The sequence below is a fragment of the Aedes aegypti genome, chromosome 1 (genome assembly GCF_002204515.2).
Source record: "Aedes aegypti strain LVP_AGWG chromosome 1, AaegL5.0 Primary Assembly, whole genome shotgun sequence".
In the NCBI taxonomy this organism is placed as follows: Eukaryota; Metazoa; Arthropoda; class Insecta; order Diptera; family Culicidae; genus Aedes; species Aedes aegypti.
In genome coordinates, this window is record NC_035107.1 from 176,866,080 (window position 1) to 176,883,432 (window position 17,353).

The 17,353-nt window shown below is 36.7% G+C and overlaps 1 protein-coding gene across 6 annotated transcripts in view; it reads left to right on the forward strand.

Annotated features, from left to right (window-relative positions):
* LOC5574603 (LIM and senescent cell antigen-like-containing domain protein 1) overlaps positions 1 to 17,353 on the forward strand; it is a 49,718-nt gene that overhangs the window by 16,464 nt on the left and 15,901 nt on the right. Inside the window, exon 1 of one of the 6 annotated variants that reach the window (XM_021853820.1) lies at positions 5,469 to 6,390. The exons of the other annotated variants lie outside the window; for them this stretch is intronic. Within the exon in view, the coding sequence (XP_021709512.1) occupies positions 5,846 to 6,390 (545 nt within the window). The 5' untranslated portion in view covers positions 5,469 to 5,845. Of the gene's footprint in view, positions 1 to 5,468; positions 6,391 to 17,353 lie in introns of those variants that run through there. 6 annotated transcript variants of the gene reach the window in all.

The following is a 17,353-nucleotide window of genomic DNA, read 5'->3' on the forward strand; positions in this document are numbered from 1 at the left end:
TTGTGTACTATTCTTTTTGCTAAATGGGCTCAATTGTACTCTTTTCTAGTTATCACTGACGATTGCCGAACAAATCAAATCATATATTGAAGAAACCGGATATTTCCCATGAAAACAAGGATCCAACGATTTTCGTAAAATTATAGCTGATTCGAATTGGTACGATTAGCTCAATAATGATCATCACATATTCATAAGCTCATATATATCTCTAAATATAGTTATAAGTGACCTAGCGGTAAAACTATTGTTAAATAGTTAGCTAACTATTGATTTTTAGTTTATAGCTCATTATTGATTATTGATTTAGTTTTGAACTATTGGGAACAACTTTTGCTCAGGCACTTTTATCAGCACGTCGTTTTCCAATGGTCCAATGGTTGAACACAGCTGTGGGAATGGAAGAATTAAACTTTAAAATATAGTGCCTAACAGAGGAAAATAATCTATTAAACTAATCAAGCTTGCGTCTTCTATATTGCTTCAACAATTCACTAGAAAAACTTAATTTAATGACAATACTCGAGATTCTTTTGAGATTCAAGGTTTGCAAAAGCGTTATTCTCAGTTCTAGTTTCCTGTTTAAACCAATATTGTTCTACGTTTGGTATAGATCATTCTTGCTAAGTACTAAAAAAATAATTGATAGACTATAATATTGCCAAAATTTGAACGGCTTTCTTATAAAAAACGACTGAGCAAATTTATTTACTAAGAATCAATGTCATTAAAATTAATGTGAGCAACTACTTGAGATTAAAAATTATACAAAAATTATCAAAACAAGGAAATTCAGGTAAACACGTTAGTAAAAAGCGCATTTACAAAATTTTAAGCTATTAGGCTAAGTGTACTCTTCAGTACTCTTTTATAGAGTTCGAAAAAATGTACTCTTTTCGGTAAGAGCAAATATGGTAACCCTAATTAGTAGAAATCTTCCATTTTTGCAAGTATGAAGAAAAAATATCCAAACTTTTTTGTAATCGACTACAGATGACACGCAGACTTCGACCTTTGGCGGAGAGGCCTGTGTCATCCGCAAACAAAGATTTTTGACATCCCTGAGGTAGCTCAGGTAAGTCAGATGTGAAAATATTGTATAATATTGGTCCCAAAATGCTGCCTTGAGGAACACCAGCTCTTACAGGAAGTCTTTCAGATCTGGAGTTCTGATAATTAACCTGAAGTGTACGATTTGACAGATAACTTTGAATTATTCTAACAATGTATGTTAGAAAATTAAAGTTTTTAAATTTTACGATCAAACCTTCATGCCAAACACTGTCGAATGCTTTTTCTATGTCTAGAAGAGCAAGACCAGTAGAGTAGCCTTCAGATTTGTTGGAACGGATCAAATTTGTTACACGTAAAAGTTGATGAGTGGTCGAATGTCCATGGCGGAATCCGGACTGTTCATTGGCAAAAATTGAATTTTCGTTGATGTGGGCCATCATTCTGTTCAAAATAACCTTTTCAAAAAGTTTACTGATGGAGGAAAGCAAACTGATTGGACGATAGCTAGAAGCTTCTGCAGGATTTTTGTCTGGTTTTAAAATTGGAACAACCTTAGCATTTTTCCATTTGTCAGGAAAATATGCTAATTGAAAACATTTGTTAAATATATCAACTAGAAATGATAAGCTACTTTCTGGAAGTTTCTTGATGAGGATGTAGAAAATTCCATCATCGCCAGGAGCTTTCTTTTTTTTTGAATTTTTTAATAATAGTTCTCACTTCATCCAAATCAGTCTCCCAGGCATTTTCGAAAACGTTCTCTTGATTGAGAATATTTTCGAAGTCCTGAGTAACTTGATTTTCAATTGGACTAGTAAGTCCTAAATTAAAATTGTGCGCACTTTCAAACTGCATAGCAAGTTTTTGAGCTTTTTCGCAATTAGTTAGTAATAATTTATTTTCCTCTTTCAATGCCGGTATTGGCTTCTGAGGTTTTTTCAAGATTTTAGATAATTTCCAAAAGGGCTTAGAGCCAGGGTCCAATTGAGAAATCTTATTTTCAAAATTTTTGTTTCTTAAATCTGCAAAACGTTTCTTGATTTCTTTCTGCAAATCCTGCCATATAATTTTCATAGCAGGATCACGAGTGCGTTGAAATTGCCTTCTCCTCACGTTTTTAAGACGGATCAAGAGTTTAAGATCATCGTCTATAATCACGGATTCAAATTTTACTTCACATTTTGGAATTGCAATGCTTCTGGCTTCAACAATGGAATTTATTAAACTTTCAAGAGCATTGTCAATATCAAGTTTAGTTTCTAAAGAAATGTTAACATCAAGATTAGAGTCAACATACGTTTCATATGTATTCCAGTCGGCTCGTAAATAATTAAAAGTTGAGCTGATAGGATTGATAATCGCTTCATGGGCTCGCTTCATTTGAAATGTAACAGGCACATGATCAGAATCGAAATCAGCATGGGTAACTAATTGGCTACAAAGATGACAAGAGTCGGTTAAGACCAAGTCAATCGTAGATGGATTTCTAGAAGAGGAAAAACATGTAGGGCTATCAGGGTATTGAATTGAGAAATATCCTGAAGAGCACTCATCAAATAAAATTCTGCCGTTGGAATTACTTTGTGAATTATTCCATGACCGATGTTTGGCATTAAAGTCACCAATGACAAAAAATTTTGACTTATTGCGAGTCAATTTTCGCAAGTCAGTTTGGAGCAAATTAACTTGCTGCCCAGAGCATTGAAAAGGCAAATAGGCAGCTATGAAAGTATATTTACCAAGCTGTGTTTCAACAGAAACACCTAAAGTTTCAAAAACTTTAGTTTCAAATGACGAAAACAGTTGATGTTTAATACGCCTATGAATGATGATTGCAACTCCCCCACATGCCCCAACAAGTCGATCATTACGATAAACAAAAAAGTTAGGATCTTTTTTTAGTTTGGATCCAGGTTTTAAATAAGTTTCTGTAATACTGCTATATGCACGTTATAAGCTGTAAGAAAACTAAACAGCTCGTCCTTTTTTACCATTCAGAGAACGAGCATTCCAATTTAAAATATTTAAATTATTTTTTTGGATCCATTAGAAAAACGTAATCCAATAACAATTTGATTTTTCAATTTTACACCTACTTGGACTGCTTCAGTCATAGTGGTGGCTTTGAACATTGCATCAATCATTAGATTCAATTGTTCAGTTAGAAAATTAAAATCAGAGGCAGACATATCACTTGAAGTGGGTATATCTGATGATTTCCCATTGGAATTTTCGGTAGACGAAGAAGCGGAGTAGGAATTACCTGTGGCGGTAGGGTTTTTACCATTTGATTTGAAACCAGTAGAACTCATGGAACGAACAGGGGAGGAGTTCAAATTACCTGCTACGATATCGGCAAAGGATTTACCGTGGGTAGATACATTCGAAATTGAAAGATTCGAACGGCTACCCGACGGATAAAAAATTGTTTGTGAATGAGCATGATTATGATCTTCCTGATGGGTATGATTCATGATCAAGCGATCGTTAACTGAAAAATGAGCATTGTTCGATACTCTACCAGGCAAATTCCGGAAACGACCGTTATCGTAGCGGATATGATCCTTCATCTGCCTGGCACGAGCCTCAACGACTCTCTTGCGTGAAGGGCATTCCCAAAAGTTAGCTTTATGAGGCCCTTGCAATTGGCGCATTCAAACTTTCTGGTATCTTCTTTCACAGGACAGACGTCCTTAGCGTGAGAAGAACATCCGCAAATCATGCATTTAACATCCATGCGACAATTTTTTGTACCATGACCCTACTTTTGGCACCGACGCCACTGAGTGGGGTTCTGGTAATTTCCTCCAGGTTTCTGCAAATGTTTGTACCATGACCCCACTTTTGGCACCGACACAGACAGACGTCCTTAGCGTGAGAAGAACATCCGCAAATCATGCATTTAGCATCCATGCGACAATTTTTTGTACCATGACCCCACTTTTGGCATCGACGCCACTGAGTGGGGTTCTGGTAATTTCCTCCAGGTTTCTGCAAATGTTCCCATGTCACACGGACATCGAACAATAGTTTTGCTTTTTTTAAAGCTTTAATATTATTTAGTTCTTTTATGTTAAAGTGAACTAAATAAAATTCTTGAGAAAGCCCTTTCCGAACAATGTCAGATCGGGTTCTCTTTTTATAATGATTACTTGGACTGGGGAAAATCCAAGTAAATCATTTATTCCATTTTTGATCTCTTCAGCTGACTTATAGTCACTTGAGAGACCTTTCAAGACAACTTTGAACAAACGTTCAGTTTTGTCGTCATAAGTAAAAAAAATTGTGCTTCTTCTCTTCAAGATGTCTGAAAAGAAGTTCACGATCTTTAAGTGTTTCCGGCAAAACGCGACAGTCTCCTTTCTTTGCGATTTGGAAGGAAACCTTGATTCCCCTAATGGAGTTCAAGATCTCCTACTCAAATCTCCCTAATTCGGAACAACTGACCACGATAAGCGGCACTCTTTGCTTCCTCACTTGAATCAAAGAGCCTGGGCTAGAGGCTGCTTCGATTTGGTGTTCGGAAAATTTGTCTAGAGCATTGAACTGATTGCTCATTTCGATGCAATTATCAACATCATTCATTTCACTCTTGGAAGAAAGTTCGCATTCCGGAGAAACGTCCTTTCTTCCATTCTTGTCACGTTTAGTGACAGTTTTAAATCCCACTTTTTTGGAAGGAAGTTGTCAATTCAGAGATTCACCCTTCCTTTTGTTTGTAGTTGCAACCATGTTTAGTGAATAAGCGAAAGAAGGCGAGACCTCCTAAGAGGTTTTTTTCCAATACGGTGTCCAAGAAGGATAGCTTTCGCCAACGGGTCCAACGAAAAATCGCAGGCACGGGTCCAAACAAGGATCGCAAAGGGATCAATAGTACAAAAAATAGTACTGGAAAGTACTGTTTTAGTAGCACTGAAAAGTACTGTTTTAATGCTTTAGGTAGTTTTTAAAAAACTTCCAAGAGCAGAGAGAATTCGTGTACGGACAGCACGAAGGTACGATGCGCACTAGCGCACTGATGCGAATAATAGTGTTTTTACCTTTCTAGTCTCCCATCTTAATCCCAATCGACGTCGTTTTATGATTCAAGTCTGCACACAACCAATTCCGTTATTGTATGTTGGTGCAATAAAATCACGTAGCCAGCATTCCGCGATCGTACTTTTAGAAACGACAAACAGGGAAACCCATTCGGCTTGCTGTCCCCAAAGAAAGAAAGTGCAGTGCAATAAGCCAGCAATCGGGAGTAATGTTTCGCATGTAGCGAAAGAGATTCAGCGGGCGAAGGGAAAAAGATCGTGTACTGATTGCCTTATTAGTCTAAACTTGATTTTTTACCGGTCATCGGTCCTTCGATTGATTTCGTCCAAGGTTTTATATTGGTATCTCTTTAACGTTGATTTTGCAACACTAAGGAGGTCAAAATCTGCCAGCGCATTGTGACTGATTCCAGTCTTCGGTGTGATTCGCGAAGGTTTGCATCGTTTTGCGCAGAGCTTCCTAATCATATTTTTAAATATTATGTGATTGAGGAGATAAGGCCTGATTATATTTATTTTATACGTGTATGAAACCGGTTACGATATTCGTGGCATTTGTGTATTTGTCGACAGTCTTCAAATGAGTTATGAATAGTGTAAATTTCGGCTTCATATAGGGTGGTTTATATCCGAGTAAAAACGCATGTGCATAACGTGAGTTTATCCATAAAACATTTTGTTTTGTGTGGAATATACTCTTTTTAGATGCGTTGATATAAACTATTTGTGTAATTTTGTGATGTTGAAGTGATAGTGCGACACATAATTGATAATTGATACCAATTGAAAAAATGAGTGGATTACAACTTAAACCTATAGCAAATTCCAACTTGTATAAACGACGAGCCACTTCTAAGGAAAATCTTCTCTATGGCTCATCCATGTCATCCACTGTAGAAAACCACCACACAATCAACGCAAATGTTCATGCCAATATCTCAAACTCACAATACGGAACTCAGCTTAGCACAAATCAAGTGGGACAGCTGGGGGAGCGGCTTTATCAAAATACACTGGATCCGATAAGAAATGCACACTATTATGAGAATGGTACTGAAGGAGTTGCAAACACAAGTTCCAGTCATCTATATCACCGATACCCTGGTGACACTCAACTTAGAAATAGTTCTAACAACAGTTCAATTGGTGGTGACATAATTCGTGATTTGAGCAGTTTGAATTTCAATTCCGAGAAGCAATCCTTATTGAATAATCAGTACCAAGCGGCAATTAATAGTGAACAGTATTTGAGATCATCGAACGTGAATAACGTAACGCCACCACGAAGAATGGAGTTTAAGGAACAGTCTGGACGGTCTAATGTGCAAGTAATGGGGTTAGTACACATTTTTTTAAATTCAAACAGCAATGTATTAAAAGAAACGTAATAAATTATGTCATTTCAAAAACGATATTTGAATTTTGAGCTTGGTAAAACAGCTAAATGGGGCCTTCCTTAGCCGAGTGGTTAGAGTCCGTGACTACAAAGCAAAGCCATGCTGAAGGTGTCGGGGTTCGATCTCCGGTCGGTCCAGGATCTTTTCGTAATGGAAATTTCCTAGACTTCCCTGGGCATAAAGTATTATCGTTCCTGCCACACGATAAATGAATGCGAGGACCCAGTGAGGACGTAATGCCAAAAAAAAGAAGAATACAGCTAAATAAGAATAACATTTTTGCGTGTCTCTAAGATCAAATTGAATTTCTCCAGCAAATTTGGGGTTGCTAAATCCGTTGAAGGATTTAATAATCGCTCTCAGAAATGTTCCAGCATGTCACAATTTTGTGCTACAGGTCGTTAAAGTTGTATAAAATTCTGGTTTTATTAATGTGAAAATGAAATTTTAACTATGATTTAATAAATATTCAATACACCGAGAATTCAAAACGGAACTTAATTTTTGTATGACACATATGTAGTTTGATCCAAATTGTTTAATATCAATTTAATCGAGTTTATGAACATGCTTGCAGTTTCCATGCTAGAGTAGTGTTCAGTCCTTTGATTGTATCGCTTGTTCCTGCTTAGCGAGTGTCAAATACCCTTTCGGCGCATAATGCGGTCATCTATTTAATTATATCGCGAATTCGGTTCGGCATTAATATATCAAGAATTGCATCACCAACCATAGGCGACTTCCAGATCCTTACTTATAACACTACAGTCAGAGTTGGTGTACGTTGCATCATATCCTTTCGTAGAAGAGCAATTCCACCGAACATAACGATTTTTTTTTTAATTTAATTTTTGTATTTTTTGAATCGCCTGAAAATTTGCATACAGATTATTTATGACCAAAAATGCCATTTTGCACCTTCCGACCGCCATTTTGAACCTTGCCTTATTTTTGAGAAGGGCGTATCGGAAAATGCATAGCAAATCTTTAAAAAACTGTAACTCAAAAACGGTTTGTCCGATCGATTTGAGATCTTCTACAAAGTTGTAGGTATTGCTTAGGACTATATGGAGAAAAATATGCACGGTAAAAAAAAGTTAGAGATTATTTTTTATTTCGAAAACAAAATTTTAAAATCGATTTTCTCCAGAAACGCAGTTTCGTTTTTTTTTATTTTTGGGTATGTTTTAGGGGACAACTTTTGTGATTTATTGCACAATGTTTCAAGATGGAAGAATTATGGACAAAAAAGTTATGATTTTTTTAAAATATTACAGATTTTGAAAAAAATCGAAATAGAGGAAAACAATAATTTTTTATGTGATTATTTGAAAGTACAAAAAAACTTGAACTGGTATAACTCATTGCGAAAAAATGATACTTGTACAGCTTCACGCACAACAAAAATAAACACCTCTGTAAAACGCCTCCTTAATCCACAATATAATGCTGTATCTTCTTTGGTAGTACGTCAATTTCACAGGCAAATAAACGTCACCTACAATCACTGAACAATCACTGTTGATACAACACTAATGCTCTCACGGTTTCAGACTTACCTTATATACTACATAGGTACTTCACACCACGAAGTTTTTGTACCGCATTTTTTTCAATGATGATTGCTACAGTGATAAAACTTGACAACATAGTGCATTATTTTTGTACCCATGAAGTACGTTTAAAGAAAAAGCATCGTTTTTCTTTTATTCATTTACCATGTCCAAATGTATGGGAAAAACGTGTTTGTTCATCATACCTACTAACACAGGCAAAAGTGATGAAAACCCTTGTGGAGCTTGTTTAGTAGAATGCCTGTAAATATACAAAAAGATGAGTAGTACTGTTCCTTTTAATTCTACTATTGTATCCTTCGACAGATACACGTATTTCAACCTCAACTGTAAAGCCGTCTTCAGTGTTGTGTACTTGACTTGACTTGGTTTGTGTTGTTGAAATCATAATAAAATTTTCCGGAATGGAGAAACACGAAATATGTTTGAAAAGGGCCTATTTTTCTTTTTTTATTTGAAAATTTTATATAAGTATGAGTATATCTCGAAATTGATGCAACCTAGAAAAATTTTACTTAAGTACTCTTCCAATGCATTTTCTGTGCTATCAAATAAACACATAAACAATATTGTTTTTCTTTATTTCGTTTTTTTTCAAAATTTGTAATATATTATATAATTATAACTTTTTTGTCCATAATTCTTCCATTATGAAACATTGTGCAATAAATCACATTAGCCCTAAAACATGTCCAAAAATAATAAAAATCACAGATGCATTTTCATAGAAAATCGATTTTAATTTTTTTATTAAAAAAATCTGTCATTATTTTTTTTACCGTGCATATTTTTTTCCAAATAGTCCTAAACAAAACCTACAACAACCAAAATCCAAAAATTAAAAACATCACTGTTGCGGTTTTTAAGAACTATTAGCTTCAAATTTTCATTTGAAAATATCGTTTATATTTTTTAGCGTGCACTCTTTTTTCAATACTTAAGCATAAATGTTTTGATCAAACGATAAACGATTTAGCTACGATTCGTTCAATCAAAATATTTTTTTTCTGGAATGGAGAAACACGAAATATGCTTGAAAAGGGCCTATTTTTCTTTTTTTATTTGAAAATTTTATATAAATATGAGTATATCTCGAAATTGATGCAACCTAGAAAAAATTTACTTGAGTACTTTTCGATTGCAATTTTTCTGTACTTTCAAATAATCACATAAAAAATTATTGATTTCCTCTATTTCGATTTTTTTTTTTCAAAATCTGTAATTTAAAAAAAAAATCATAACTTTTTTGTCCATAATTCTTCCATTTTGAAACATTGTGCAATAAATCACATAAGTTGTCCCCTAAAACATATCCAAATATAAAAAAAATCGAAACTGCGTTTCTGGAGAAAATCGATTTTAAAATTTTGTTTTTGAAATAAAAAATAATCTCTAACTTTTTTTAACCGTGCATATTTTTCTCCATATAGTCCTAAGCAATACCTACAACTTTGTAGAAGATCTCAAATCGATCGGACAAACCGTTTTCGAGTTACAGTTTTTTAAAGATTTGCTATGCATTTTCCGATACGCCCTTCTCAAAAATAAGGCAAGGTTCAAAATGGCGGTCTGAAAGTGCATAATGGCATTTTTGGTCATAAAGAATCTGTATGCAAATTTTCAGGCGATTCAAAAAATACAAAAATAATCGGGTTTGCGAAACGGCGTGGAACCGCTCAGAACGAAAAGTCCTGTTTTGTACAATTATGCCATTAATGGTACTATACTGAATCGTGTGGATAATGTCAAAGATTTGGGTGTTTTACTAGACCATCAATAGGCCTATGCACGGGTTCACTATTTGACGTTTTAGCGGTGCCGTGTTATTTATGAGACCATGGAAACCAGTGAATTCGGCACCGCTCAAACGTCAAATTAGTGAACTCGTGCATTGGTCCATTGACATTCAAAATGCACTATGGATCAATGCACGAGTTCACTAATTTGACGTTTGAGCGGTGCCGAATTCACTGGTTTCCATGGTCACATAAATAACACGGCACCGCTAAAATCGCAATCGCCAGGTCTAATGTATCCTGTTAAGTGTTGTCCAAGAGTTGATGCTTAGTGTAGTTTAGTTTTAATTTTATTCATTAAGACCATGATGTCGGATGAATCTTCAATACAAATACAGTTAACTCTCCCTTACTCGATATTCCGTATCTCGATATCGAGTTAGAGAACCATAGTAAAAATTGGTTTTCATGGCTAACTCGATGGTCCCTTGGAACGCAGTTGCACTGTTTTTGTGTTCTGTAACTCGATACCTCCCTAACTCGATGGTCCCTTCAATATCGAGTAAGGGAGAGATGGCTGTACAAACACTACAGTCATCTCTCCCTTACTCGATATTGAAGGGACCATCGAGTTAGGGAGGTATCGAGTTACAGAACACAAAATCAGTGCAAATGCGATCCAAGGGACCATCGAGGTAGCCATGAAAACCAACTTTTACTATGATTCTCTAACGATTCGAGATACCGAATATCGAGTAAGGGAGAGTTAACTGTAATACATCATTTATTAACTATGGAGATGCAGCGGTATAGGTATATAGGTATTTAGTAACAATAGTTGTCTAATAAAAATTCCTTCTCTTCCTTGATGACCGTGCACATTGAGAAGTGTAAGCTAATCCAAGGCCCCATTCATTGAATCTCTATGTAACTTCGAATGTTCTGGGCAATCACGAAGTAGCTGCTACGAATTTTGCGGTCATCTATGTTTATGTTCATGCGCATCTTTGCAGTCTCCATACAACATTTAATACTGTTCCAAATCTTCAAAAAGTAGGTAGGTACCTTGTTAATAACGAAAGTATCACAAACTTACTTATTTTTGTTGTCACGGTATACGCAACAAGGTAGGCTATTCCCACGTGTAAACCACGATTTTCAATCAAAACATGTGTCGTCATTCCTATCGTCAAGCATGAGGCTTAAAGGATAGTAAGAGAGAGCAGGCCTTGCGTTCTTTTGCACTCGTTCGAGTTTGCGATAAAAATGACGTCACCACCAATTTTTTTTTGGAAATATAATACCTTGCTTCTTTTGATCGTGTCTGTTGTAAATTAGTATCGGCATATAAGCTGGTAAGATCAGCTTGCCATGAGTGCACAAAAATAATTGCGCGCTTGAGCACGTGCTATGGTGAAGGTTTTTTTTCAAAACCCCGTCGGCTGGCTTAAGCCGTAATAGACATGATAACTCAAGCTGCCGATGAAACTATCTTCAACGTGTTTTGTTGTGAGTTACGGGTAAATCGTCTTTTGATGGCCCTTGAAACTCGGGCTCAGATTGGGTACCACTTCTAGTACTGCATTTGGTCCCTCGGTAGTGCAAAAGGTACCCAAGTTTGACAGATCGCAGTACACTTTTCACGGCATTCTAGATTACCTTATGAGCCATAAAATTTTGGGCAACTGCAAAGGACATGAAGGTCTTTAATATGTCTGAAACAAATGCATAGACGGACCTGTCACATGGAAAGGCCTATGCGCAGATAATATGCGCGCAATTCAAACGCAAATTAATTTAAAAAAGTAGGCTTGGATTGTACGCATAGGACGCATATGTTCCAAATTAGCTAAATCTGAAACATTTCTCAATTACTTTTTCAAATCGACGTAAGTAACTTTCATACGGTTTTGAGAAAGTTAATTAGGAAGAATCACAACCTTTCTTCTAAAACTGTTTTAAAATGAATCCCCTGTTTAACATTTTTTGTACCGTGTACTTCGCTTAAATTTTGCATGCTATCAGCTCGCGTTAAAACACTAGGTAGTTTATATTGTTTCCCACAAAAATTGTATGACAAAATGATAAGCCGTTTCATCAAAGGCAAAATAAAGACCATCATGTCCCTTGCAGTAGCCCAAAATTTTATGGCTCATAAAGTAATCTAGAATGCCGTGAAAAGTGTACTGCGATCTGTCAAACTTGGGTACCTTTTGCACTACTGATGGACTAATTGCAGTACTAGAAGTGGTACCCAATCTAAGCCCGAGTGGGACGGAGCTGGTTTCATTCAGTTACATACGACGTTTTTGTACCAGTGTCAAATCGACTCAAGTTTTGATTCGTGGTTAAGTCACTTTGTCTCTCCATACAACAGAGCGGCGAAAGTAGCGGTTAGGTTGCGAAAGTTGAAAATCTTACTTTCGTCGTTTTGTAAATCCGGAAATTAAACGTTCAAAAAGTGAAAATCGAGTTGGTTTAGAGCGGCACGTGTTGAATTTTGTCTGCGAAGCACGTAGGATTGATAAAATAAGTTTGTTAACTTTTCTGACTTGAGTCTGTTTGAATAAGTCTTCGAGATTTGATGATTTTTATTATTACTGCGACGGTCTATCGACATTTTCAGATAATCGCTTCCGTGGATTTTTCTTGCAGAGCACAATATTTAACTTTGGATTAAACTGCTCGCAGGCAGTTTGAAAGGACTGACGTTTTCATTCAACGCGGTTGGGATTCTAGAACCTGTGCTGACCACCGAAGAAGCATAGCCATAGACCGAAGCTGCATGCTTCCGTGGGATTATTGTACTAGGCAAACATAACTGCCTAAAAGTATGGGAATACGGGGTAAGACCGCCCGCCTAAGCAATTCAATTCATATGTCAAAATCAAGAATCAATAAATCCTTTTTCGCAGCATGTCGTTTTTTGAAGCTTTGGGCATGATCAAAAATCATCACAAGTGTTGTATTTATAAAAATTTATTTATTTATTGATTCTTAAAAAACTGATGTCTTATCACGATTATTTTTAGTGACAAGGTAAAACCGCCCACCCACGGGGTAATAGTAACCACCACGATTTTTGTACACAATTTTGCGAAAAAATATATAAGTTTCCTGTGATTCTAAAAAGTATAATGTTTCATGAATTCTACATTGATTAACGAGATTATTGAATCATTTTTAAGGTTAATCAATTGAATCATCACCTTGAGACACTAATATTTTGGAAAAATATGCGCATTTGGCTTGTATTTTTAACAACATTGATTCAATTTTGTTTGAATAGTAATGTACAACGTAATTACAACTTTTAAAATGGTTTAGAAATTTTATTTGGTATAAATTAGGGGTAGTGGTCTTACCCCAGAAATAGTGGTCGGTTTTACCCCGTTTACGCAATTTTCATAACTATGGCCATATTTCAAAGCTAAATATTTACAATTCATATTTCACTTCACTGAAGCATATTTCACATTTCTGTTAAAGCATGGACGGGTAATTTGTTATGTTTTTACTACAAAATCCTTTCCGAAATCTTTAAGTGAGCATCTGTTAAATTTAGATCAAATACAATATGCACGAGCAAAAACTTTGTTTTTGATATTTGTTTTGAAAAATTTAAGGTGGTGATATTTACCTAAATGGTTCGGAACGTCAAAAATCTTGTGTTTATGGAAAGTGCTTGGTGAACTATTAAGAAAACCGCCATTTTCATGCCAAACTGAAGGTGGTCTTACCCCGGCATCGTATCTGCATCACATGTCTCACATAATCTGTGAATTGCGATATGAAATATCGCATGTCACACTATAGCTCATTTAGGTAGCGAAATTTACGTATTATTGGCAGTCTAAGCCAACGCTGCACTTCTTTTGCACTTTTCTCGGACATCAGCTTCAGCAGATAAATTACGTGTTTGTCTGTTTACATTTATGCGCTCTCAATCCTCTATCGATTCACACCAGCCTCCTGACACCGCCCATACAACTCCATTGTAAAATAACGAGCAAACATCTCTGGTTCCCACTGGGAAGTGGTTCCCACTGACAGCTCAATGTTTGTTAACAAATAACCGTTTGAGGACTAACAATCGATGATGGCGAAATCATTTTCTCCGAAAAAAATCTTTTCCCGCATAACAATAGTTATTCGAACAAACAAACGGTTGCAAACTATTGGCTGGCAGTACAGCAAGTCAATTCGGGTTGATGTGATTAGCTAGAAACACATTTTAGTATTGGAGGAAAATTTCGCCAATATGATTAGGCCAATGTACGTTGTTGCTCTAGTTGATACTGACCACGAAAACATGGCTGCCTAGCACCGGGTTGATTCACACGGACAGAATTGTTAAAAGCATTTCGGAAACGTTTTTGCAACGATTCGAACAGGTTTTGTCAGAGTGACTATTGAGCGGTTCCACAGAAAATGACGACTTTTTTCCCAAATTTCATTTTTATATTTTCTGATTTGGATGAAATTTTGTACATGCTTTCTTTATGCCCAAAAATGCCTTTTTGCATCATCGGCCCGCCATTGTGACTCTAGCCTTACTTTTGAGAAGGGCCTAAGAAAAAAAAAATCCCTAATAATTTTCAAAAAATTATTACCGTCAAACGGGGTATCTTGCAACAGGGGTGAAACTTGCAACACTTCGACATGTAACCGAATAGACGTTTTGTTCAGCATTGAGTTAAATTATTATGATTTATTCCGCCGTTTATTGACCTTAGGTATACAACAGAAGGTTTTGACAAGGGTTTGGGTATCGTTTATTTTTTGGTGAGTTTGCTGGAGGTGAAAATCATATTAAAATTTGGATTGTATAAAACAAATGTTGAAAAACGTTCTTCGTACCACACAAACGGTAGAAATATGTCATTCGAGGCATTTGCTATCAGTTACTGTACTTAGTAGTGTACAAATTGACAACATAAAAGTTTTGATATTTTTTTGCTAAACACTATAAAAATTCAAAAACGATTTTGACTACCCTTGTGGGGTAACTTGCAACAGCAATTTCGATCTCAATTGTTTGATATTTCCTGCCGTTTGTCATCGAAAACACATGAAAAAGCAAAATTGAACATATATTTGTACAGTAACATTGAAATGTTTGTACCTCAATCAATTCAATACACTTTTTGTATTAATTTTTGGACAATTAGAATAAATCGTATTGTTATTAGATTTAGTCTTATTTTCTTCATGAAAATGAAGAATAATTTAGAAAATCTGCATAAAAATTAACTTACAGATCAGTCATTGGGAACTCTCTGCATGAAATGTGATGGAAGTTATGCCAAAACCCAACAGGGACCATTTTAAAACATACATATCAATATGTGTTGAGGCCAGGAAGCGCCCCTACGTTGTGTTTTTATTGGACTTTCCGGACGACGTAGACGGTAGACACAATGAATAAGGTTTCACACATTACACCTCCGAAAGGCATGTTGCCTGTCGGAGATCGGACGTAAAACTCAGATGTTTGGCCAGGACCCATCCCTACGTTGTGTTGTTTGTCTAGAGCATCAGAGTCCGTAGGAAATCACCAACACAAAACCAACTATGGACGATGATTCATTTCCTCCGAGGCACAAGCTGACACTCGGAGGGTCAACGAAACACTTAAAACTATTTACATTTTGATGCTTAATAACTATTCGGTAACACAAAATAACATACACAAATATCAATCACATGTGGTTATATGTATGCAGTGGTGGAATAAACAATGCATATGTGCATCGCTACCATTGCGACCGAGGGGATTCCGATTCCAAGAATTGAGTATTTGAAAGCGCAGAGCCCGGAGCCGATACAAGTCTCAACATACCGGCCCCCAAAAACGAATGTTTTTAATTAAACTATTGAAATGAGCTGCTAGCGGCACTTCACATTATACTTCACTTTGAATAAAGCTGGACGGAAGTACTTCTTTTACATCTTCGAATAAGCAATCAATCTATTTAGAACGCATTGGATCGTTCCGAATGATGATTGATGGTGGTGGATACAAGGGCTCGCTGGTACACAGGGTTGAATGTTGGAATCCCGTCCGCAGTTGAACCATGAAAGCGTAGATGGTCGGCACTGTCTGCGATGAAACGTAGAGGTCCAAGAATAGACGGCGAGATACAAAGCAGCAAGATCTTGGGAATGGGCGGCAAGGTCCGCAGATGGACGGCAAGGCCCGCAGATAGACGCTAAGGTCCACAAATGAACGGTGAGGTCCGGAAGATATACAGCAAGGTCCATAGTTAGACGGCGAGCTTCGCAGTTGGACGGCACGGTCCGCAGACAGATGTTGGGCTCACAAAATGACGGCGAGGTCCGGAAAACATACAGCAAGGTCCGTAATTGGACGGCGAGCTTCGCAGTTGGACGGCACGGTCCGCAGATAGACGCTAGGCCCACAAATGGACGGCCCGGTCCAGAAATTCGGCAGCAAGGTGCGCAATTGGACGGCGAGGCCCATAGTAAGACGGCGAGGTCTGCTATTGGATGACAAGATCCGCAAATGAACAATTCTGGTATATTCACGACGAGCGCAGTCCATCCAGAAAATTAGCAAGCAAACGCTATGGCAATGCACAATGGTCCGAAGGCGCCCAAAACCTCAAAAATCAAAGTTGTTTTATCCGAACAGTTATATTTTTCCCGACTTTCTTAACACTTCTGTGGTTCAAATCCAAAGTTTGAAGCAGATTCATTGGGTTTTGAATTTTATACAGCTCCTTGAGTGGACCGTGGACATGATTTTTCAAGAAAATGAATATTTGCAATCCATGTTTCACAAGCTATTCATGAATTTAAAAAGAGCTCAAGCCGCAACGGTATCTTCAGAGAAGTTGTTTGTATATACATAAAGTACACCTGAGTTGAATAAAAATTTTCATAAAATTCATACAAAGTGAATTAAAGTTAAAATTGTACAAAAACCATATTATTTTTTAGAAAAGTACCCTAAGACATTAGTAGCCCGCGAATGCCCGCGATGAGAATAAGTTCATTCGAAAGCTAAAAACAAGAGCTTTCAAGTTGGGTACAAATTATTTTGCGAAAACTTGCGATAGACCACTTTCAACGCGTTTGAAGGTATACGGAGTGCAATTCTAATTAAATAATAATAATCCTGTGAAACGTAGTACTTGCATTGCAATCGCAGTAGCCATGAATTGCATACAGAGAAGAAACGAAAAACTCGCTGCTATATTCTTCTTCTTTTTTTTCTGGCGTTACGTCCCAACTGGGACAAAGCCTGTTTCTAAGCAGGCAGGTGTTCTTATGAGCGCTACTGCAGTTATTAACTGAGGACTTTTTTTGCCGATTGACCATTATTGCATGTGTATATCGTGTGGCAGGTACGATGATATTTTATGCTCTGACAAGTCGAGAAAATTTACTTTACCAAAAGACCCTCGACTGGTGGGATTCGAACTCACGATCAGGTTGGTCTAGCTGTTTAGCTGCGCGTTTACCGCTAGGACTCTGGGACCCTACGTATACAATATTTTGGTATTATACTTTAATTAAATATTTTCCACACCTATATTTGATATTATTAGGGCATTGAAATACTTTCA